Source organism: Hyperoodon ampullatus, assembly GCF_949752795.1.
Source record: "Hyperoodon ampullatus genome assembly, chromosome: 8".
NCBI lineage: Eukaryota > Metazoa > Chordata > Mammalia > Artiodactyla > Ziphiidae > Hyperoodon > Hyperoodon ampullatus.
The window spans coordinates 45,643,901-45,669,927 of NC_136921.1; the positions used below are offsets into that span (position 1 = coordinate 45,643,901).

Below are 26,027 nucleotides of genomic sequence, written 5' to 3' on the forward strand. Positions count from 1 at the left end.
GCGGCCGTTACCTCCAACCTAGGAGCCAGGGCTTTGTAGACGCTGCCGCCTCCTCCAGCCATTTTGTCCCGTGGTCGGCGACTGCAGCACCTACCGCTGCTGCTGCCGCTGCTGCCGCCGCCTCCGCCCTCAGGGCCTATGGGGGATGGGGAGGGTGGTGCGTGGGGGCGGGACTTCCGCGCCCTCGTCGGGAGCCAGGAGGCGGGGCCTCAGCAGAACCGGCCCTAATCCTGCCCACCAGACTCAGTAAATTGCAGCTCAAAGTTGATCTAGCATTGCTTAGAGTGGCATCAGGGGGCTGCTTTATAATTTTCTTCTTTTCCCGAATACTTCCGTAGACTCTAACGAATAGGGCCTGCTTCTCATGGCAAGCAATGAACGTAGTAAGGAACACGAGCTCTGGGATTGGAGACTCAATAGTACCTACAATCCTAAATCTGATGTGAACATTGAGATCATACAAGGTAAGTGCAGTGGATCTAGTGAACAAGTGATAAATACCTGCTGTCATAATTACTACCTTGACCTGATAGAATCCAGCACTGGAAAGAAAACGCAAAATGAGTTTATTCATCTAAGAAGCCATTGTAGGACCTCTTACAATAGATTACGTCAGCTGGAAAATAACTCCAAAATTTTGCTTAGGACTGGTACAAAGGATGATGCAAATTTTGTCTTTCTCAGTATCTCTCTGAACTTCTCTTTCCTCAATTTACCCAGTAAATTAAAAAGGATTACTCCCAGAAAGGTCTTCCAGAGAGGGGCCCCAAGTTATTAAAGGGAATAATGGGGAAAAAAACCCTCTAGTATTTGGGTTGTTGGAAACAGGACAATGTTAGGAAAAAAGTCCTAGCTACAGGTATAAATTATCACAATTTGTACCTCTTAACACAAGTGTCTTAAGAATTTAAAAATTCTCCTTGAAAACTACAGGTGATGTGAATGTGGGAACACTGTATCCCGTATATTATTTTATATAACAAATATATTCACTAAAAATCATGTTTCAACTTTTTGTAAATTAAGTACTTTGGTGCACTTGTGGGATCTGTTTTAATTTTTTTTTTGTTTGTTTGTTTTTTGTTTTTTGTTTTTGTTTGTTTTGTTTTGTTTTTGCAGTATGTGGGCCTCTCACTGTTGTGGCCACTCCCATTGCAGAGCACAGGCTCTGGACGCACAGGCTCAGTGGCCATGGCTCACGGGCCCAGCCGCTCTGCGGCATGTGGGATCTTCCCGGACTGGGGCACGAACCTGTGTCCCCTGCATTGGCAGGTGGACTCTCAACCACTGCGCCACCAGGGAAGCCCCCTGTTTTAATTTTTTTATAATTTTTTTAAACATCTTGGGATCTGGTTTTTGAAAGGACACATGCACAATGAACACTCAATCTAAATTTTGTTAAAAATCTGGATCTTCCTATGTTCTGACAAATTGTAATCCCAGAGCCCAATAATTTCCATGTAAGAGACAGCAACTTCTCAACTGTTACTCCCAAATAGAGGTAAATAGCAGGATTTTTGAAGCTATGTTTTATCTTCTTTCTCTGAATTTCATTTTCTTACTTTTCCCCACTCCCTCTCAATCCTACTTTACACAAGACTGATAACTTCTGCCATATATGCCAGCTGAGTCTGTGATTCTCCCTGCACAGGGCTGACCCATTGTATTAGATCAGGCTGCCATAACAAAATACTATAGACTGGTGGCTTAAAAGCACAAGACATTTTTTGATAGTTCCAGAGGCTAGAAGTCCAAGGTCAAGGGGCTGACATGGTTGGTTTCTGGTAAGAGCTCTATTCCTGGATTACAGAGGGCCACTTTTTCTCTCTGTCCTCACATGGCAGCTGGGGTGGAGTGGTGGTGGTGGGGGGGATGGGGGGTGGGAGGAGAAGAGAGAATGAGCAAACTATCTGGTATTTCTTCTTATAAAGGCACTAATCCCACCATGAGGGCCCCACCTCATGACTTCATCTAAACCAAATTACCTCTCCAAAAGGCCCATCTCCAAATACCATCACACTGGGGGTTAGGGCTTCAACGTACAAGTTTGGAGGATACAATTAGATAAATAGAACCTAGCAAATCAACCACCCAATAATAGTATTTTTCAATTTGGAGTTTACAACCAATAATTATTATGAAGGCTGGTTCTTGAGAATAAAATGAATTAATAGTCTATTAGTTTATTTAATATTTTTACAGTTTTGGAAAATTTTTTCAGTATACAAACAGGCCAGTGAATCCTTACTTATAAAACAACCATTTGACACATGATAGTACAAAGACAGTTTAAAACCCAACTCATATTATTTTATGACCATATCGATTTCAATAGTAACAAATTTTCTTAAACATATTTAATCATGTAGCTTCTGGGAGATGGGTTAAATGATGAAAAAATGGGCGACCATGAACACAGCCTTTAATTTCATTCCTAAATTGGTGCTTCATTCTGTAGATAATATCCTGGATGTCCTCTTTTGATAAGTACATGGGTAACTGTCTAGACAGACGCACTGCTTCTCCCTGTGGAGAGAAAGCCATACATTTTACTGCGATATACCCTGAAGCAGAAAACAGGTTTTTACTGGCAAGGAGGAAGACATAAAATTGATTATATTCTTTCATTATTTACTCACTCAACAAATATTTATTAAACACCAATTATGTGCTAGTCAGTGCTGTAGGTTCTAGGAATACAGCAGAGAACAAGACAAACAAGATCCTTGCTCTTCTGAAACTGACATTCTAGTGCAGAGAAGCAGAAAGATAAAAATACAAAGAAAATTTCAGCGACTAATAGTGCACAAAATTAAACTGGGCAACGTGATAGAGAGTGATTGTGTGATTAGGAAAAGCTTCCTCCAGGTGACAATTAAGCTTCAATTTAAGGAACTATGATGCAAAGATGATGGGGAAAGAAAAGCATTTCAGACAGAGGGAACAGAAAGAACTGAATGGTCAGTGTGGGTGCAGCAGAGTTACTAAAGTGAAGAGATGAACAAGAAAAGGAGTTAGGCAGGGGCCAGATCGCCCTTTGGGACAGGGTAAGCAATTTGGGTGTTAATCTGAATGCAAAGGGAAGTAACCAGAGGGTTTTTAAGCAAAAGCCTGACATTCATTTCACATTTTAAAACAATCAGTCTGGCTACTTTGTGAAGTATGACTTGAGGCAGATCAAGAAGAGAAGCAGGAGTCTTGCAGGCAATCACTGCAGTCCTGGTGAGAGCTGTTTTTTAAAATTAATTATATATATATATTATTTAGTGTAACTGACATACAATATTATGTAAGTTACAGGTGTACAATACAGTATTCATAATTTTTAAAGGTTACACTTCATTTATAGTTACTATAAAACCTGGCTATATCCCCTGTGTTGTACAATATATCCTTGTAGCTTATTTTATAAGCTAATCATTAATCCCCTACTCCTATATTGCCTCTATATTACCTCTCCCCACTGGTAACCACTAACTTGTTCTTTATATCTGTGAGACTGTTTCTTTTCTGTTATTATATTCACAGGTTCATTGTATTTTTTAGATTCCACATGTAAGTAATATCATACAGTATTTGTCTTTCTCTGTCTGACTTATTTCACTTAGCATAATACCCTCCAAGCCCACCCATGTTGTTGCAAATTTTCATTCTTTTTTATGGCTGAGTAGTATTCCATTGAATATATACCATATGATAACCTCAACAGATGCAGAAAAAACTCTTGACAAAATTCAACATCCATTTATGATAAAAACTCTCTAGAAAGTAGGCACAGAGGGAACATATATCAACATAATAAAGCCCATTTATGACAAACCCACAGCCAACATCATACTCAATGGTGAAAAGCTGAAAGCATTTCCTCTACCATCAGGAACAAGACAAGGTTGCCCACTCTCACCACTTTTATTCAACACAGTATTGAAAGTCGTAGCCACAGCAATCAGGTAAGAAAAATAATAAAAGGAATCCAAATTGGAAAAGAAGAAGTAATACTGTCACTGTTTGCAGATGACATGATGCTATACATAGAAAATTCTAAATATGCCACCAGAAAACTACTAGAGTTCATCATGAATTCAGCAAATTTGCAGAATACAAAATTAATATACAGAAATCTGTTGCATTTCTATACACTATCAGAAAGAGAAATTAAGGACATAACCCCATTTACCATTGCATCAAAAAGAGTAAAATACCTAGGAGTATACCTACCTAGGAGTACACCTACCTGTACTTGGAAAACTACGACACTAATCTAAGAAACTGAAGATGACACAAACAGATAGAAAGATATACTATGTTCTTGGATTGAAAGAATATTGTTAAAATGAACATACTACTCAAGGCAATCTATGGATTCAATGCAATCCCTGGTGAGTTTTTGACTAGGGAGATAGTAGTGGAGATGGGGGGAGTTATAAAAGACTCCTGACATGAGTTGGAGGCAAAGTCAAGACTTGCTGATGGACTGGTTATGAGGGATGCAGAATCAAGGATAATTTTTGGTATGGTAGTGCTGTTTTCTGCGATAGGGAAGACTGACAGTTTGGGGGTAAAATAGCATTAGTGAAGTTGGCTTGTTTTAAGATTTATTTTTTTTCAAAACTTGTTGTACTTCAAAGATCCTGAATACTAACATTATTCTCTCTAACCACATACTCTCTCCCATTATCTTTCAGATCATCCTACTTCCTTTATTCCAACTAAATCTATTCTTCTTCTTCACTTTGACCTTTAATCTCCTCAATCTTTCCTAATTCTCCTGGCTCACAAGCACCCTTCTGTCATCTTTCTGTACTTCACGTGTGAATAGTTAGTGAGGCATTAAAGATACTATCTCTAGCTTCGCTTCCTGCATTCCCTCTACATTCCAACTAGAATCTAAGGGCAGGTTCTTACTAGAATCTAATTCATCTTTATATTCCTCTAGGATTAAACAGTTTCTTATATATATAATGTGTTCAAATTTCGTTACTCACCCTTTTTTTCTTACACCATATTCCTCTTGCTAATCCTTACCCTTGGATAAATTCTACCGAGCATTGTTGGAGAATCACAAAACTTGCTGGCTGGATCCAATACCAATATTAGCTCTTATGAGCCTTTAATGTCATTTGAATATCCTATTCTTCTCTAATCAACCTTCTCTTGAAGTACCTGCAGCTTATTTTCACATCATTTCCAATATACTCAAATCCTCAAGTGCCTCCCCAGCCTCTTCACTCTCAGCAGATAACCTCTCCTATTTCATTACCACATATATCATACAGGACTTCTCTCAAGTTTACTCAAAATATTTTCACTTTCACTTTAAAGCTCTCCCCTCGTCTGCTCTTGATTCAGAGAATGGTTTCACCTTTCTACAGCTTATATTGTTAACTCATCTCCCTTCCTGCCTCTTCTGGAACGTCTGCTCTTCAATCTTTTACTGTAAGACTTTTTCAATGAATTCAATACAAACATGTTCTCTTTTTTTCCCTTCACCACCATGTAACTTGCTGCCTACACTTTTACTTTTCACCACTGCTCCCACTCTTTCACTATCACTACTACTTTTCCTTATGGCTCTCTTCAAGGATGTAACTCCCATCTAGCAGCCACACCTGCTGGTCTTCTAGCAACTATACCCTATAGAGAATGTGATACTACTTATTTTTAAGTTTCTTTCCTCCCTTGACTTGTATATCCACTCCTCCCTTGATTTGTATATCCACTCCTCCCTTGATTCTTTTACTCTTCTATCTTTATCTTTGATTCATCTTATTCAGCTTGACTGTCAATGGAAGCATAACTATGGTTCTGACAGAAGTTCTCTTTTTTACTTAGACTATCTTCCCTAAGAATCACATCCACTATTGCCTTAACGTAATGAGAGGTACAGTATTAGTAAAAGTATTTGTAACTAATCCCAACCACTTTTTCCTCTTATTTCTGAAATCTTACTTCTTCCCATGTGGTTCTTTGATATACAAAACACTACCCACAACTCCCTCAACCTTTATTTAGTTTATACCAACTCCTTCACAAGGAAACTTTCAGGTCCCTAGAAACTATCAGTGTTGAATTGCCTCCACAATAGGTTGGCAAGTTCCATAGGACAAACCTCTTGAAGTATTCACAGAATGCTACTGACTATAATCTTCAGGAAGGGTAAAAAATGGACTTTCCTGTTGAGGAAATCTGTCCCTCAGAATTCACGGCCCACCATGATCACAGTCTAAACAAAAATGACTCATTTTTTAAAAGGAAGAAAATAAACTTTATTAAAGTTCAAAATAACACCAGTCAACCTTGAGGGACAGAACCTCAATATAGAAACAATCACTATTGTTTTACTACCAAATGCCCAACACTTGGACATTTAAAACTTTATAACCTGCCTCCATCCTCTATTACTTTTGAATTTATTTTTTAATACACTTTTACTTCTCATTTGTGGTAGATACTGCTAGAAAACAAAAATTTCCATTTATTCAATAATCTACATTTTTCATTCCCCCTCCCCTCTTTTGCTCTTGAAGAGATCAGGGCTTAAAATCACATTACAGTTCTTTTTAGACAAGTGTTTGGTATCAAGGTGGAGTAATTATGAATCCCTTCTAAACAAAACAAAACAAAACAAAAAACTTCACAAAGTGTCTCATGCATAAGGCTCTTCCTCAATATGTATTCAAGAAATAATGTTATAGTAAGGATCCATGATAGAGTTTACCACAACCAGTCCATGATGTGAAACTTTTAATGGAGTTTTTTTTTTTAAATAGTATTTCCTCTTGCAAACAGATAACAAGCCTTATAGAAACTTTACTATTTTGAAACCATTTACTATTTTATTAAGGAAAAGTTAAGTATCTTAAAACCTAGACAATCTACATAAGCTAATAATGCATACCTCTAAATAACTTATCACTTTGCGAGGTCTACATTCATAAACTTCCTTCGCATTTTTGTTTAATATAGCGTTAAGAATTTCTTTTAAATCCATCACTCCATAGAATGGAAGACAATTAGCCATTCCTTCTATTTCCAAGTAGTTTTCAGCAATGGAAACTCCTAAGAGAAAAAAATAAATAAAACCACATATATAGTTAGTTTTGTTTAAACTATATTCCAGAAAATGTCTATTAAAAACAAAATTACTGTTAAAATATTTAGTTAACCTTCATTAGAATAGAGTCAGAAAAGTTTTGTTCCTTAGTTGAAGAACAAATAATAATTTCGCATAGGATTTCACATTCACATTAAGTCGTAAGTGCTCAAAGAATCCACATGTGCTTTACATCATTTAATTTAATCTCAGTTACTGTTGTTCTGTTCCCTACATTTATTTAGAACATTTCTTACTTTGGAGAGAAAATGGAGCCCCATTACTATTTATTAAAATAAAACTGGTTTAAATGTTTTAACAACTGCTGCTGTTCAAATTCTATCCTACTGGTTTAATATCTAAAAACCTGAATTACTTCTATGATTAGTTTAACTTAACAGGTTATTATAAAAATACTCACATAGTAACTTATTTTCTTCCAGCTTTATTGAGATATATTTGACATATAACACTGTGTAAGTTTAAGGTGTACAAAGTGTTGATAAACACACATATAAACTACAAAATGATTACCACTATAGTAACTTATTAATATAGTAGCAATTTGAGGAAATGAAATACTAATGTTTATTTTACTAGAATAATGTTTAAATCTGACATATTATCTATTATTTAAACTAATTTAAATAACTTAGTGATTAAAATAAAACTAAAAAGTAGCAACATGAGTGGATATATAATGGGGTAAAATATCCATAACAGCATACATTCCCAAGCATCAAATTTGGCTTTAGAATGCATTTTTGATTTTAGAAAATAGAAGAAATTTGTTTTCTTTGGTTATATCTGTGTAAAAGTGTTCTTAATATTGGAGACCACAAAATGTTACCTATAAGTACCTATAAGTAAAAAAACAAACAAAAAAAAGAGATAGTCCCATGTTGGATAAGTGGTAGCCATCAATGGAAAAATTTTAAAAGAGGAGTGATGTAGCTTGAAGAGTTTCAGGTCCTGAGATGTCAACGACCCTATTCCTAACCTGTTCCCAGTTACAGACTAGTTCCTTGACCTGAATGGCAGATGCACTGGTGGTATACTAAACAGAGAAGGCATCCTAATGTTCTTCCCTGGAAACAGCTGGAGAATAATATAAGAAGATACATAATCAAGTGTTAAGGGGTAAAATACAGAGTTCAGTGAAGGAAGACAAAATGAGAGTTTGAGCAACCAGGGGAACTTAAATGGGACTTGAAACAGGGTTTAGATAGGCAAAAGAGGAAGTAGCAGAATATTCCAGTTCACATCTTTTTATACAGATAGTAAAATTTATCAGTCAAGAGACTTTTCACTATTGCTGCTTCTATGCCATTTACAGTATGATTTGACTGAAAAGTCTAATACTGTCTACATGAATGCTGGAAAATTATACACATTTCACAGAATTATTTGTGGATATGGGTAAAAAGTATATGGCAACAAACAAGGAAACTGAGCAATATTTTAATATCTGTGCTTGCAAAATTTAGATATGGAAAACTTACAGACATTTGGAATCATGTTCAAGAAGTTTCCATAAAATTCTGTGAAATGCTTCCCAATTTCCCGAAAATACTTCAATAAGTGGTTTGACAAGTTTTCAGTTCCTAAAATGTGTAATTCTTATTGATACAGAACAAAAGCTATTCTCATTAACAAGCAAAGTTCTTAGGGTCACATTCAGAATCTTTTTCCTTAAAGCCAGATGTATTCTTCCTCTTTCAAGTGCTTTTATCTAAATATGTTTTATGACAACTGGCAAACTGCTGATCAAAAGTTAGTCCAACACAGGGCTTCCCTGGTGGCGCAGTGGTTGAGAGTCCGCCTGCCGATGCAGGGGACACGGGTTCGTGTCCCGGTCCGGGAGGATGCCACATGCCGTGGAGCGGCTAGGCCCGTGAGCCATGGCCACTGAGCCTGTGTGTCCGGAGCCTGTGCTCCGCAACGGGAGAGGCCACAATGGTGGGAGGCCCACGTACCGCAAAAAAAAAAAGTTAATCCAATACAACAAAACTCTCACTAAAAGACGGAGAAATGGTCTTTAAGAAAACATGACATAAAAATTAATGAATGAAAAAATGGTTTTAAAAAAATGAAGGAAAAAAACGAATGCCTTTAACTTGATCTGTTACTGAGAAGAGAAATAATGCTGATGATAATCGAAGTAAAGTTAATTCCGATCAAATCAAGTCAGTTCGCAGATGACTGGCTTATTCATTTTCATATCTTTGGTGCCATGCAAAGTACCTGGCATTTACAGGACTTAAAAACATTCTCTACAAGCTGAGAGCTGAAAGCATCTGTGGCACAGAAACTTACTGGGTAACTCAAAAACAAACATGCTTTTGCAACAGACATGGTAGTTATCCTAACTAAAAAAAAAATTGTTGTGATAACATCTTTCATGAAAAAAAAAAGTACCTGCCACCAATGCCACATAGTTAATTAGGAAAATAGATTAAGAAAAAATTATCTTGCTACACACACACATACACATACATAAACTCCTTGCTTCACACTTCAAATAAATTTTTAAAATGTCAGAAGTCCTGAGGATGAAAGATTTCTAGGAGGACCAAAAAAATGACTACAAGTCAGCTCAGGTCAGAAAGGGGGTGCTGGAAGAAAAGAGAATATCTGAACACATACCATTGCTGAGTACTATGCTGATTTACCTAAGTACCTAGTTTAGTGCTAACAACTTCATGAAGTAAATATATCAATTTTAATAGGAAATCAACATAAATTAGTTAAGAGTTGGTTTTAAAGGCAGATTGCTTGGGTTCATATCCTGGTTCTACCACTAATCTGTACCCTTAGGCAAACTTAGTTTCTCCATGCCTCAATTTTTCTATTTATAAAAAATGGGCACAGTAACAGAACCACAGGGCTATTAGAAAGATCAAATGAATTAATACATTTAATACTTAGACTACTGCCATGCACATAATAATTATTAGTTGCTATTGATGAGGTAACACTGAGGCCAACTGACTTTCCCTAGAACACGTGTTTTTAAATGGCAGAGGTGGGATTTGGACTAACTCTTCACTCCAGATCTAAACACCCAGGGTTGAGGTTAGGAGGAAAGAAGTTCTGGGTAGGTTTTCTTAAAACTGCTAGTCAATGAAGTTAAAGTTTGGAACACCAAAGCATTTTCTGTATTTATTCCATTTCATGATTTTGTACATTGTTTTTACTTATTTTCTTTTCATGTCTCAGTAAAACAATCCTTTAAAAATTTTCTACATTGTTTTGTTTTTGTACACTTTGGTCATGGCAAGTTTAGGGGAGGGTGGGGGAAGGGACAGTGGAATCACTCTTCCTGGTACCTTTGTGCTGCTTGATACCAGATGAAAGCAAAGTAATAGGACAAGACTGGCCTAGGTAGCTAGGGCAGAAGGCAGTTAAGTATGGAAACTATGAAAGAACAGAGAAGGGGCCAGCCAGGAAAACTGAAGTCTCCTAGCCAGAAGAATTTTCTTTTTTCTCCCCACCCAGTGAATTTCCACAGTAAGCAAACAGTATTATGACAGGTTTTTTAGCAAAGCCATGGAATCATATCATCCACTCTCCAAACAGTAAGACTGTTGATGCTACACATCTAATTGGCAAGACAAGTAAATGCTTTTAAAAAAGGAAGAGAGATGTTTAATTTTGTTAGTCAATTCTAGTACCCTACATGTCTATTTCTGCTTCATCATCTAAGGAGTATTTAATAATTTAGTTAGACACAGCAGGCAGTCTGCATATTGTGACAAAGGATGGCAAAAATTACAATTACTTGATTAGTTATGGAAATGCTAAAATACAAGGCAATGGACTGAGATGCTAAACTTGCTTGTTTCAGGCAGAGGTGACCTTTCTGAAATATGACTGTTTTTACAAAGCTGACACTGTACTTTTGGTGAGACAAAAATATACCGTGATATCTGTAAATTACGAAACCCAAAAGTAACTTTTGGAACAAGACTTATTTTTCCAAGTCAGGAAGTATTAAACCACATTATCATACCTGGTATCAATTTTATCTTGAAACCATTTGCTGTGAGACGAGGATCGGACAGGTAAGTTGATCCACTGTATCTTTGGTCATCTGCTGTCATTTTATGTAAAATCTCTAAATAATGAGATCCATTAAAAAGACTGAAAAAGAAATTATGGCCCTTTAACTTATTAAATACGTAAAATGAAATAAGAGAATTTACGGAGAAAAGTTAATCTGACGGCCCTTTAAACAGTGTTATTATCACTAACCAAAATATAAAGGTATAAGGAGCCCTGTGAGAAACTTTACCTTTTTACATTTCTGTTAATACTTCGTAGACCTACCATATATACAGTGTACAGAAAGGAGGAAGAATAGACACAAAGACAGTTTCTATCTTCTAGAATGTTATACAAACTAAATGTGAAATTTAAAAAGTACTCTCTCTATAATACAAATGAAAACTTTATTTATAAATAACGCCATTTTATACCTTTATTTACAAAGACATATTGTCAAGTTATTGATGTAGTCCATCCTGCGTAATAGTCTATTGCTAGTCAAGGTTTCTTCAATAAGAAGATAAGCATGTATCTTTTTCTCCCAAGAACTTATAAAAGTAATTCAGGGCTTGGGAGAGATACCTCCAGTATACTATAGGCACAGTATGTTTGCCAAAGGTGGCATACACTGAGTGGTACTAGCTCTAAACAAAATTTTGAGGTGGCCAAAGATTACCTAGGCCACAAATTAACCTTTCATGCTGGTTTTAGGCTTGGTCAGGTGCTTCATAACATGTTATTTACAGTAATGTGTCCGTTACAGTTGACACCTATGTAAATAAGGCGCTGTTCTATATTCTATCCAGTGCAGGATGATGAGCTGCTACTTCATTAAAATCTTGTACCCCTTGAAAATTAATAGATGATGTCTTTGCTTATCACCTCTGAAAGGTTGAGGACCCCACTGGCTTTAAGAGCAGGTATCATGGAGAGGAGAACTTTGGCTATATAGCAGATGTGCGCTGTCTGGTCTAACGCAACATTCAGAAGATCAACCTGAGAGCTGGTGGCGGTGGTAGTGGTGGTGATAATGATATAGTATAGAAATTAGTGGTGCAGGGTCTACAGTTACTGTCAAGATTGGAATGCTGGATCCACTGCTTATATACTGACTGAATGAACCTTGGTAAGTTACTTAACATTCTGTGTTTCAGTTTCCTCGTTAAAATGTGGATACCTCTCATATGGTTATTGTGAAGATAAGATCATGAAAGCAAGGGGCTTAGTAAAGTTCCTATCATATAGTAAGAGCTCAGTAAATATGAGCCATTATTGTTATTATTATTGTTAATATTATTAACAATATTATTATTATTATTATATTGTTATTATTGTATTATTATTATTATTATTGAGATTATTAATAAATAATCTCTAAATTATATACTCCATTGAGAGATAAACTACACAACCTGCATTAGAACTCTGACACGAAAATTGAGCCCAACCCATAATTACCTTCTTTATGACTCAGTTTTTAAAAACTTATATTATTAACTGTGATGGGGATGTCATATTTCAGAAGAAAGGTGAAAACAATTTTCAATTAAGCTTTGTTGCTGTCCATGTTCAAATAAGAAAGATTTATTCTCAGGCTAGTATGGACCCCAAATAATAACTTTTAATGTATTTGTTTTTAAATAACAGAATGTCACAAAGAAGAATATTTTTTAAAACCTATAATTCATAAAGCACAAAAATATTTTTGAGATCTAAATGAAAATTTACGAATACCATTTAGAAAAGCAGTGGAGTATACAAATACACCCTAGCTCTTTTTAAGGGAAGAAAAAGAAAAGTACTATCAGATTTTTGAACTGTTTTAATTAAGCCTAAGGCTGTATTAACTCTTTTTAATTCTTTCTTTGACAGTTTCCTAGCCAGTCTTAAAAGAATACTGTGAAAGACACTGGGTTTTAGTTACTGTGATTACTATTGCCTTAATTAAAAAGATAGCTTTATCACATGTTTTTTTGGTTCTGGCCCTGTTTTTCTTTCTGGAGGCAGGGTCTTTAACACAAGGGTTTAAATACATTTTTTAAATGATTTTTGATTTATTCTTGGAAGTCTGAAACAGAACGTTGGCCTCCAAAACAAACTGTCATCTTTTTAATTTCAGGTTTTTATCTCCTTTGTCATAAATATAATTTCTTCTACCTATGTCAGACTAAAAAAGAAATATTAAGTACAAGAAAGTGAAATATTAGTAGACTATTTAACAGTTATTTGTTTTTACAGAAAACAATTTGCTCACATAGGATATGAAAAGGAAATACCCCATTTTACAATCTATCATAAAGTTAGTTAAGGCAACAATCATCAATGGATAAAACCATTAGATGGAAAGGTTATCGGGGAACTTTAAGATGGAACATCAGGTTGTCAGCAGCTGAATTCAGTGATAAGTGCCTTTTGATGTGATGAAATATGAAGTACATAGCACCATGTATTAAGTAGTCTTACCAGAAAGTAGAATCTAAATCTATTCAATCCTCCTGAGCTAACTTCCATTTAAAAATGGGAGAGGGAAAAACAAGTTAAACACCATCACAAGAAAGCAAGAGAGACAAATAGAGACAATGGGATATTCCAATGAACAAGCAACTAAGAATCCACAATACATTAACGGCGTGATATTAGAAGAGATTTAAAATACAAAGCAGAATGTAATGGTTGGACCTTGTTTAAATATAAATTAAACTTAATTTAAAAACTATAAAAAGACATTCTGAGACAATGAGGAACAATTCCAAGGAATTAGTATTGTGTAACGCATGAAAAAAGGCATTGTGGCTAAGAAAATGGCCATTTTAGAGAGAGACATACTGAAAATTCTAAGGATGGGAATCGTTCTAAATCCTTTAGCAAAAGGAAAAACATAAGTGTGTGTGTGTGTGTGTGTGTGTGTGTGTATCAAGGACAGTAAATGTGGCAAAATCTTGATAATTGTTGATAAAGGTGTTCACTGTATAATTCTGTTTTGGTATATGTTTGAAATGTTAAAACAAAGAGTGCACAATGAAGAAGAGTCATGGCAATCCAACGTCAGGATTACCCTGGGGAAATCACTAATGTACGGGGGGGAACTGAGCTTGATATTTATTAACTGCAGAAGTAAACTATCTAGAATATTCTAAAATTATTTATTTAAAAGCAATTCCATTAAATATTTGAAATCAAATTACAAAAATTTCTTTACATAAATACTTTTCCCTGCTAGGAAACACTTTCAACTTTTTACCTTCAATTTCAATAAATGTTTTTAGAGTAAAAAAAAATTATATTACTTCACCATACCTCTCTGTTAATATAATTGGCTTTTCGAGTGGCTCTGCAGGAAGTTTGTGATTCTCAAGAAGTCTTTTAAATAGCAGAGCTTCTTCCACCCTGTATGGATTTAATACCATTATCTCTGTTTTGGATGTAATTAGCCATGCATCAGGAAACTTGAGATTGTGGATCAAGTAAGATTCGTCCTTTTCTTCTAAGTCAAATTTCCTATGTTTATCATAATTCTTTTTTAAGTTTTCCATAGAAAACGGGATCTGAACTTTTTTAATGTTTTGGCTTTTCTTTTCAATTTGGGACTGAAAGAGCTCATCAAGTTTTGGCTGATTAGATAATGAAGTTTTCAACTTGTGCTTCTGTGCCAAATTCCATGCGCTGGTGGGTTTTATCCTTTTTTTGCCATCTTTTAATGATACTTGCGACTCCTGTTCAATGGCTCTCTTGATTTGCCTATTGTATCTTTCCAAGTCTTTAGTAGCCTTCTCTTCATATCTATGAATAGAGATAAAAAAGAACTAATGAAGTCATAATGAGAAATACATTAACCATCCGAAGAAAATTTTATAAAAAATAAAGAGCTGGCATTCCAGGTTCAGTATTGACAAAGGAGCTCGTATTGGATTAACCCACCTTAATATAACCATAAGCTCTGAACAAAATACAGAAATCAACCATTTAAAATAGGCACTGAAGAGCAATGAAAAGCATGCAGAATTTGGAATGGATTCAACCCTTGAAAAAAAAAGAGATCCACATTTTTTTTTTTTTTTTTTTTTTTTTTTTTGTGGTACGCGGGCCTCTCACTGTTGTGGCCTCTCCCGTTGCGGAGCACAGGCTCCGGATGCGCAGGCTCAGCAGCCATGGCTCACGGGCCCAGCCGCTCCGCGGCATATGGGATCCTCCCAGACCGGGGCACGAACCCGTATCCCCTGCATCGGCAGGCGGACTCTCAACCACTGCGCCACCAGCGAGGCCCAAGAGATCCACATTTATACCACTTTTACCCAGAGGGCCATCCCCAGAGCATTAAGGAAGAGTAGCAAGAACTCAGTCAGAAAGCTGCACTCTTATTAACTGAGTCATCAGAACACAGAACTCCCTGCTTCCAAAACAACTGGAAATTGAGGGAGAAAATCCCGTGTGTGAGAATCTAGAGGAAAATAACCACTAGAAGGCTAAATAAGCTAAACAGAGATTTCAGTGGCTGCCTGCTGCAGGCGAAACAGAGTTTGGAGTTTAAATTCCACATAATTAGATGACTTGGAAAACACTTTGGGCTTTCAATTAAAACTGGAGGAGGGCTACATCTTACATCTTAGGGGTAAGGAAACAAAACAGAAACAAACAAACAAACAAAACAAAAAAATATGTTCTAGAACTAAGGAAGCTGCCCTAGGACTAACAGCAAAATTTAAAGTCTTTGCCTAAGGAAGTGTCAAACAAAGTCTCCTTAAGCTCCAGGTGATCTGTGAGCAATTTAAATGCGTGGTAGAACAAAACCCAACACTTTTCGGAAGATAACAGAATCCAGAGTTTCTACAACATATCAATCACAATGTCCATTATATGAGCAAAAGTTACCACTCAAGCAATAAAAAAGGAAAATGTGAGTTATGGTAAAGAGAAAAAGTGGACAGTATAAACCAACCTCAAGATGATGATGTAGGTGTCGGAACTGCAAAAAAATTTTTTTAAATTGGTTTTTACATATATTTAAGGAATTAAGAAAAAGATGATCACAATGAGAGCCTAGAAGGGATAATCTCAACAGAGAAGGGAAATTATAAAATGAACCAAATGGAAATGGAAATTCTAAAACTAAAAAATAGAATATCTGAAATGAATAATTCACTGGGTAGACTTAACAGCAGATAAGAGATGGCAAAAGAAAGGATCAGGAAATTTAAAGACAGATCAAAGGAAATTATCCAATCTGAACAACAGAGAGAAAAATTATTGAAAGAAGACTGAAAAAACACTTCAGTGACTTATGGCAAAACAAGCAACCTAACATATATGTAATTCGAGTCCCAGATAAAAAATATAAAAGTAAGGGGGGGTAGGGACTTCCCTGGTGGTGCAGTGGCTAAGAATCCGCCTGCCAATGCAGGGGACAAGGGTTCGAGCCCTGGTCTGGGAAGATCCCATGTGCTGCGGAGCAACTAAGCCTATGAGCCACAACTACTGAGCTTATGCTCTAGAGCCTGCATATATGAATTTATGAAATTCATATATGAATATATGAAATTATATTCTTTTAACCCTAAAGAGGTTGCCTCTCTCCCAAAACAAGGAGGAACAGAGGAGCAAAACTGAGAAGAAATAGGAAAATGGTAGACCAAAACACAACCATATCAATTAATACATTACATGGACTAACTATTGCATTTGAAAGGCAAAGTCCGTCAGACTGAATTTCAAAAGCAAAATCCAGCAATGTAGAGGTGTGGCCAACAAGGTGGAGTAGGAAGATCCTGAGCTTACCTCCTCCCATGGGCACAACAAAATTATAACTATTTAGAGAGCAGCTATCGATTAGAATGAACTAAAGACTAGCAGAGATCTTCTACAACTAAAGATATAAAGAAGGAACCACAATGAGATGGGTAGGAGGGACGGAGTCGTGGTATAGTCAAGACCATACCCCCAGGGTAGAAGACCCACAAACAGGAGAATGATATCAATCACAGAGCTTCTTTCCAAAAAGCATAGGGTCTGATCTCCACATTAGGATCCCCAGCTCAGGGGTCCTGCACCAGGAAAGAAGACCCCAGAATGTTTGGCTCTGAAGGTTAGTGCGGCTTACTTTCAATAGAGTCAGAAGGCTGAAGGAAATAGAGATTCCACTCTTAAAGGGCACACACAAAATCTCACACACCCCAAGACCCAGGGCAGAAGCAGTAATTTGAAAGGAGCTGGGTCAGACCCACCTGCTGATCTTGGAAAGCCTCCCAGAGGCAGGAGGCAAATGGAACTCACCTTGGGGACACAGACACTGGCAGTAGCCATTTTAGGGAGCTCATTCTACCACGTGGGCACCAATGCTGGTAAGCACTATTTTGGAATCCTCCCTCTAGCTTACTAGCTTTGGAATGCAGTCCTGCCCCCAGCCACCAGCCTGTCAGCATCAGTACTGGGACACCTCAGGCCAAGCAGCTAGCTGGGCAGGGACACAGCACCACACACCAGCAGGCCAGCTGCCACAGGACCCGAGTCGACAGCCCCCTTAGGACCCGGCCCCATTTACCAAAGGGCCCGGGATCCAGCTCCCCATACCAGTGCATGGGCACTAGCCCTGGGACATTCAGCCAGCCATTGGAACTGGTCCTGGAACTAGCAGGCAGAGACCAACTCTAGGACCCCACAAGGCCCTGTAGCTGGAAACCCTAGGACCCAGCTCTGCCCACCAGGGGTTAGACAACAGACCCAGGACATCTTGGGCCTGGGCCCATACACCAGCCCTGGAAACTCTAAGCCCTGTACCCAGAAATGCCAAGATGCAGCTCTGCCCACCAGTGTGCTGGCACTAGCCCCAGGACCCAGCCTCAGTACCTACTCTGGGACACCCCAGACTCCACAGCTAGCCATGTCAGGAACTGGGCCCACTCACCAGCAGGTCGACAGCAACTTTGGGACATCACAACTATACAGAAAGCTGTGTCAGGAATCACCTCTGCCTACCAGCAGGCAGACACTAGATCAAGGAACCCCAGCCAGCAGCCAGCCACCTGGAGACCCTGCTCCACCCACCAATGGGCCAGGACTAGCCTCGGGACCCCCCAGGACTCCACAGCCAGTCAACTCATGACCTGGCCCCATCTACCTGTGGGTGGCCCACACCAGTAACCAGGACTCCTCTGGCCATACCAGGACCTGGCCCTGCCCACCATCAGCTGGCACCCTTTGTATAAAGCAGGGCATGGCGACCAACTCTAATGGGGGCCAGCCACAACCACCAGCACACTCACAGTAGTCAGCCCACCACAACAGAAGGACCCACACAACCCACATAGAGGGCACCACTAAAGCATATAGCTCTGGTGACCAGACAGGAGTGTGCTACTGGGTCCCATAGGATGTCTCCTACAAAAGGCCACTTCTCCAAGAGGGGGAAATGGAATGAACCTACCAAATACATAGAAATAAAAACAGCATATTAGGCAAAATGAGGCAAGAGAGAAACATGTTCCAAACAAAGGAACATGATAAAACCCCAGAAGAACTAAGTAAAGTGGAGATAAGCAATCTACCCAATAGAGTTCAAGGTAATGATCATACAGATGCTTAAAGAACTCAGGAGAAGAACGGACAGACACAATGAGAAGTTAGAAGTTTTTAACAGTTAGAAAATACAAAGACAACCAAACAAAGATGAAGAATACAATAACTGAAATGAAAAATACACTAGAAAGAATCAATAGTAAATTAGATGATACAGAGGAACAGATCAGTGAGCTGGAAGACAGAGTAGTGGAAATCACTGAAGCTGTACAGAAAAAAAGAATAAAAAGAAACGAGGACAGTTTAAGAGACCTCTGGGAGTCTCTTATGTCAAGTGTACTAATGTTCTCATTATAGGGGTCTCAGAAGGAAAAGAGAGAGAGAAAGGGGCAGAGAACATATTTGAAGACATACTAGCTTAAAACTTCTCTAAACCTGGGAAAGGAAACAGACATCCAGGAAGTCCAGGATGCACAGACAGTCCAAAACAGGATCAACCCAAAGAGGACCACACCAAGACACATTGCTATTAAATTGGCAAAAATTAAAGATAAAGAGAGTATATTAAAATCAGCAAGGGAAAAGCAAGAAGTTATGTATAGAGAATTCCATAAGGCTAGCAGCTGACTTTTCAGCAGAAACTCTGAAGGCCAGAGGGAATGGCATGATATATTTAGTGATGAAAGGCAAAAACCTACAACCAAGAATACTCTACCCAGCAAGTCTTTTGTTCAGATTTGGAGGAGTGATAAAAAGTTTGACAGACAACCAAAAGCTAAAAGAGTTCAGTACCACAAAACTAGCTTTGTAAGAAATGTTAAACACAACAAATAACTTGGTGTGGATGTGGAAAAAAGGGAACCCTCGTGCACTGTCAGTGGGAATGTAAACTGGTGCAGCCGCTATCGAAAACAGTATGGAGATTCCTCAAAAAATTAAAACTAGACCTAACATATGATCCAACAATTCAACCTCTGGGTATTTATGCAAAGAAAACATGATAAACATAACTAACATCGATGTATGTTGTATATTAAAGGTGTTAAGAAAGTAAATCCTAAGAGTTCTCGTTCCAAGGGAAAAAAACTATTTTTTTCTAATTCTTTAATGTTGTATATATATGAGATGATGGCTGTTCACTAAACTTATTGTGGTAATCATTTTACGATGTATGTAAGTCAAGTCATTGTGCTGTACACCTTAAACTTATACAGTGCTGTATGTCAATTATATCTCAGGGAAAAAAAGAGTAGATGCCTAAAAATTTTAAATATTAATATTTTAAATGAAGTGACTACTAATATTTTAAAAATTATCAACATTTAGAAAATGCACTTTGTCAGAAACACCTTCACCTTCAGCATAGTTGAATATTTTTGTTTCACTTTCACATTTACTTTTGCTTTTGCATACTGAAATAAGTACAATGTTCTTTATTCTGCTAATCTATGCTATGCACAAGTTGCCAAGCTGCTTTCAAGTATTTAATCAATTTGTTATTCAATACTCTGGTCTAATTTCTTAGGGAAAAGCACCAAGAGATGGGCAACGGAATCTTTTTCTATCAAAACATCACTAACTCTCAGGGGAAAAAGTACTAAAATACAATGAAGGATTAAAAAAACCCTTTATAATAATTAAAATTTATTTTAAATCTAGGAACATAAAGCACTATCCAGTACAGCAAAATTAAAATTCAGTCCACTTAAATAAAAAAGCAAATTCCAGCTATATGTGTCTACAAGAGTTACACAGATAGCACGGGGGAAAAAAAAGACAGATAGTTTGAAAGTAAAAGAATGGAAAAGATAAACCATGCAAATCGTAAGCATAAGAGCAGCTTCTAGTAATATACGATGAAATAAATTTCAAAACAAGAAATAATAGCACAGATAACAGGAATATTTCATAATGACCAAAGGGAATCATTAGGAAGGTATACCAATCACAAGTGTGCGTGGATCTAATAACAAAGCTTCAAACTATGTGAAGCAAAAAATTACAGATCTAAAAGTAGAAATACATCCAGAATTACAGTTGGGACTTTAATGCCCCTCCCTTAGGAACTGACAGAATTAGACCAAAACATAAAAATCAGTAAAGCCTTAAGAAGATTTTAGCAATACTATCAACTACCTTGACTTAATTCTCATTTTAGAACACTACATCTAACAGCTATAGAATTCAGATTCTTTTTAGGTGCCTATTCTTCAAGATATGCTGCTGGGCCTAATTCTCAATAAATTTCTAAAGATTTAAATCTAACAGTATTTTCCCTGTCCGTGACAAAATTAATTAGAATTCAGTAGCAATAAGATATTTAGAAAAACTCCAAATATTTGGAAACTAAACAACACAGCTTTATTCATAATATCCCATATCTGGAAAGAACACACTGATCATCAACTGGAGACTGAGAAAACAAACTGTGGTATATTTATACAACTGAGCATTACTTACTGATTAAAAAAGAATAAACTATATGCATACATTCAACAAACATGGATGAAAACTACAAAAATATTTTGTTGAGGGGAAGAAGCTGGACATAAAGGAATACATATCATTATGACTTTATATATAAGAAGTTTAAGTACTGGAAAAACCAAGCTAGTGTGACGGAAATCAAAATAGTGGCTGAGAATGGAGACTGGTTTGTAGGTGGCATTAAAGAACCTTCTGGGCTGATGGAAATGTTCTATATTTTGTTTGCAGTGGTGGTTTCATCATTGTACACATATGAAAATGCAATGAGCTATATATACATTTAAGATCTATGCATTTCACAGCAGCTAAATTTTACCCAATTAAAAAAACCATTTAAGGTACAGGCAACTAAAAAAAAAAAAAAAGGAAATAATTAAACAATAAAACAAGGAGTCAGGGCTTCTCTGGTGGTGCAGTGGTTGACAGTCCGCCTGCCAATGCAGGGGACACGGGTTCGTGCCCCGGTCCGGGAAGATCCCACATGCAACGGAGCGGCTAGGCCCGTGATCCATGGCCACTGAGCCTGCGCATCGGGAGCCTGTGCTCCGCAACGGGAGAGGCCACAATAGTGAGAGGCCCGTGTACCGCAAAAAAAAAAAAAAAAAAAGGAGTCAATTTTAGATCTGAAGAGTTCCTTAAATACGTGCTGTAACATCAACATAGAAGAAGCAATTCCCTGAGCACAACAAAAGAAAACTTACATACATTTAATAATTATATACTAGTAAAATTAAGGTCACTATAATAATAACACTCAAAATAAAAATTATATGATTAAATTTATAATGGTTTCATAGATAAATGTTCATTTTTTTGTTACTATTTATTTCTCATTTTAGAGTCAGCAATAAAAAAATAAATTCAAATAAACTGAACACATCCAAACCACCTAATTTAATTCAATTTCAAACAAGGTAATGGACCTTTTAAAATTATACTGGGTAAGGGCTTCCCTGGTGGCACAGTGGTTAAGAATCCGCCTGCCAGTGCAGGGGACACTGGTTCAAGCCCTGGTCCGGGAAGATTCCACACACCTCGGAGCAACTAAGCCCGTGCGCCACAGCTACTGAGCCTGTGCTCTAGAGCTCGCGAGCCACAACTACTGAGCCCACCTGCCACAACTACTAAAGCCCGTGCGCCTAGAGCCCATGCTCCGCAACGAGAAGCCACCGCAATGAGAAGCCCGCGCACCGCAATAAAGAGTAGCCCCCGCTCACCGCAACTAGAGAAAGCCCACACGCAGCAACAAAGACCCAACGCAGCAAAAAATAAGTAAATAGATTTATTAAAAAAAAATTATACTGGGTAAAAAGTTAAGGGGTCTTTTCTTTTTGGTTAACAATAACAGAAGTAAAATGAAACTTCTGGGGTCAAAGACAGCAGTATGGTATAGTGGTTATATCAAACCCTTTTCTAAAAAATTGAGATGCCTGGGTCCTACCCTCAGAGTTTCCAATTCTCCACACCTAGGCTGGAGTTGGGCAGCACTGTCTTTAAAATGAGTTTTAAGTACTTAGAATAGTGCTTGGCACATAGTAAATGATAATAAATGTTCGTTATCATTATTTTCTATCAAGAAACACCTATCTTATAATGAACGGGGCACACAATTGACTAAACGTTGGTAATGATTTGAGCAACCTTGCTAAAAAATTCTTTAAATGCAGTTTTAAAACTGAGACTAGAAAATGTTATTTCTAATCTTAAGAAACTCTTAAACTGTTTGAGTTCTATTGTAGATAATATATATACATTTTTAAGGAGAAATTTGAGTAGTTATGTACTAGGAAATAAAAATGATACTATTGGGAGAATGGAATTAAATGTTAAAAGTGAGACTAAAACACAAGAAACAAGCATGTTATGTAATTTGTACTCAGCATATGTTTGTTGAATAAAGAAATGTTAGCTGGATGAGAATGTAAAAAAACCTTTATTTCGCTGTGAACTAGATGAATGAAAAATGCCTCTTTTGGTTACTGACCAGGCCACATTCATAATATTTTACATTATTTTCTCCCATTTCCGCTTAGAATCTGAAGTTCTGGATTATAAAACACAAAATTTTCAATACAGTTTACCTTCAATAAGTACTATAACTAAGTATTTTTAGCTCTTGGACATTCAAACTCAAGATTTTGCTCCTACGGTGGAAAATGAGTTCAAGATGAAGGTTACCATTTGTAATTAATTATGATGTGCAAATTTTAACATATGGTACTAATCTTTTGATTTATTCAAGAAGTCAATTTAATTAGTTCCTTGGGAACTATAAAAAGTTATGTGCAAAGGAATATTAAGTAAATGTTAAGTAAAAACAGCTGTTATCTTCAACTTTATATCACTAAGGGATTTAGTAACGAACAAAAAATATTAATTCTGATTTATCAGTAATCAATTCCAATGTTTCTGTGTCTCAAGATTAATGTAATTATAAAGTTTATTTACCATTTTTCAATAATATCCCAATTACAGTATTGTTCTAAGTTATTTTAAGTAGAAATATGTTCATAGCTACTACAAATGAAAGTTCAAGTTCACATCAATTGACTGAGAACCCAGTGGGAGGACACAGTGGTTTCTAATCCACTAGAGGAAAGGAGAAGAAAGCAAGGGGAAAAAAAATCCAGAAAGGAAAAATTTTAAAATGTAGGTACCCTCTATTGCAAAGTCTATCCTAAGCTCTCAGTAGAAAACCCGGATCCAATGCCTTATTCAAAACTGTCTGAATCTTCCAAGATCTGACCAGCCTACCCCATCTTTCTTTATCACACTCCCCCATAATCCATTCCTGTCATAAAGGGCATCTTTCAGTTCCTCAATAACGCTGTTTTCCTTCTAGCTTCTGGGCATTCTTACGTGCTGTTCCTTCTACACAGAAGATTCCCTACACCATTCTGATTAATTTCTATTCAGGGAAGCATTTCCTGTCCCATAGATATGATTAAGCCCAACTGCTCTTTTCGTAACTCTTCTGTGTTCCTTTTATTTAAAAACTCTTCATATTCTATGATTACTATTTGTTTAATAGTGTCTTCCTCACTAGACTGCACTTTTATGAGTAGTAAAAGTATCTTTTATTTATAATTTATCACTGTATCTGAAATGACTAGCTAGAGTACATAGGGCCTTGTACACAGAATGGCCTCAGTAAATAGTTCCTAACTGAAAGAAACAAGGAAGGGAAAGAGAAGGGAAGGGAAGGAAGCAAGGGAGGAAAGAAAAAAGGGAAGGAAGGGGATGGGAAAAAAACAGGAAACAAGAAGAGAAAAAAAGGGATGAAAAGGAAGAATGGATGGAAAGGCTGATTATCCGTAAAACAGGAGTCTACTCTCCTATCCCTTCACACTCCTTGTAGAATTTAAGACCATGGAAAGAATTCTAAGATAAAGACCAGAAGAGAAACGGTAGTTAGTGTGATTCTTGTGTTATAATATATTTACTCTAACTTTTCACTAATCATGATTTTGATTCCCAGACCCCTGGCTCTGGAAGATTCTAATAGAGCTTTTTGTGACATAGAGTAAGCTCTCTGATCCCAAGATACCTATATTTTCTTCACAGGTTTCTATTTCTGGGCTCCAAATTAAATTTAACCTTGAATAAGCAAATGAAAAATAATATCAATCACAATAGAGAAATTTCCTTTTCACAGATTAAAAACTCTGATTAACATCATGAACAATTATTTACTATGTGCTAGTCATTTATCTTGTATCATAACACACAATATATCTTATTTAATCTTCACAACAATCTGGGAGATACTGTCCACACATTTTTACAAGAAGCTATCAAAGAGAGGAAGTGAGGTTACAACGCAGGTGTAGCTTCAGAGACCTGCTCTCGACCAACAATGCCTCTTTTGTATACCTTATGGCAAGAGAGAAAATTCTGAATTCCAGAATACTGCCTGATGATTAACAAATTTTTAGATGAGACCTATTAACCATAACCCTTGTACCTTAACACCTTGGGGCCTGCAAGGAGAAACAATGCCGACATTCCTTGAAAGGAAACTGGAGTAATACCTGCTATTCTAAGGCTGCAAGGGAACAGCTACCTTGAGCTGTTCCAATGTCAATACTTCCATGAGAACTGGGAACATCTATGCTTTTTTTTCTTTTCTCAGACAGCTCTCAATTCATCACCTCCCTGGTCAATGCAGTTCAACTTTTGAGGGCTTACTGTATTAAAACTCAAGTGCTCTCATCTTTAAACTGAATGTGTCATTTATGTAAGACAAAAGATAATTAACAATGAGTGAACCTTATTTGCATCTTAATTCAAATAAACTTTTAAAAAATTTGACATTTATGAAATAATTAGAAATTTGAACAACGAAGATTAAGGAATTCATGTTTTAGAAAGTGATAACAATTTGTATTATGGCTCTGTTTAAAATAAGAGTATCTTTATCTTTTACAGATATATGTTAAAGAACAAAACACAACCACCATCCCCACTTAAAAAAAAAGATAGAGAGAAGTTAACTTGTGGAGGTTTTGCCTGTTGGTGTGTTAACAGTGGTCTTTATTACGTTAAATTAACAGTGTCTTTATAAGATTGAAAAGCTAATGAAAAAATGAAAAAAAAATGGTCAAGTATCCATGTAGCTTATCACCAAATATAAACTCTGGATGACAGGTTACATGTAAAATTTTTTCCAGATGTTTGACATAGTATTGCGATGCCTTAGGTCAGGGGTCCCCAAACCCCGTGACACGGACCGGTATCGGTCCACGGCCTGTTAGTAACTGGGCCGCACAGCAGGAGGTGAGCAGCAGGCAAGTGAGTGAAGCTTCATCTGCCGCTCCCCATCACTCGCGTGACTGCCTGAACCATCCCCACCGGCCCCCACCAGTGGAAAAACTGTCTGCCACGAAACTGG

The 26,027-nt window shown here is 37.0% G+C and overlaps 1 protein-coding gene across 6 annotated transcripts in view; it reads right to left on the minus strand.

Moving 5' to 3' along the window:
* Positions 1-2,242: 2,242 nt before the first annotated feature.
* Positions 2,243-26,027, minus strand: part of PMS1 (PMS1 homolog 1, mismatch repair system component) — a gene marked incomplete at its 5' end in the record, with an annotated part of 90,539 nt that continues 66,754 nt past the window's right edge. For 4 of the 6 annotated variants that reach the window (XM_079710562.1, XM_079710560.1, XM_079710558.1 and 1 more), the window contains 4 exons: positions 2,243-2,526; positions 6,899-7,059; positions 11,106-11,236; positions 14,438-14,920. In XM_079710562.1, the coding sequence (XP_079566688.1) occupies positions 2,362-2,526; positions 6,899-7,059; positions 11,106-11,236; positions 14,438-14,920 (940 nt within the window). In that variant the 3' untranslated portion in view covers positions 2,243-2,361. The remainder of the gene's footprint in view (positions 2,527-6,898; positions 7,060-11,105; positions 11,237-14,437; positions 14,921-26,027) is intronic. The other 2 variants (XM_079710561.1, XM_079710559.1) reach the window with 1 other exon arrangement.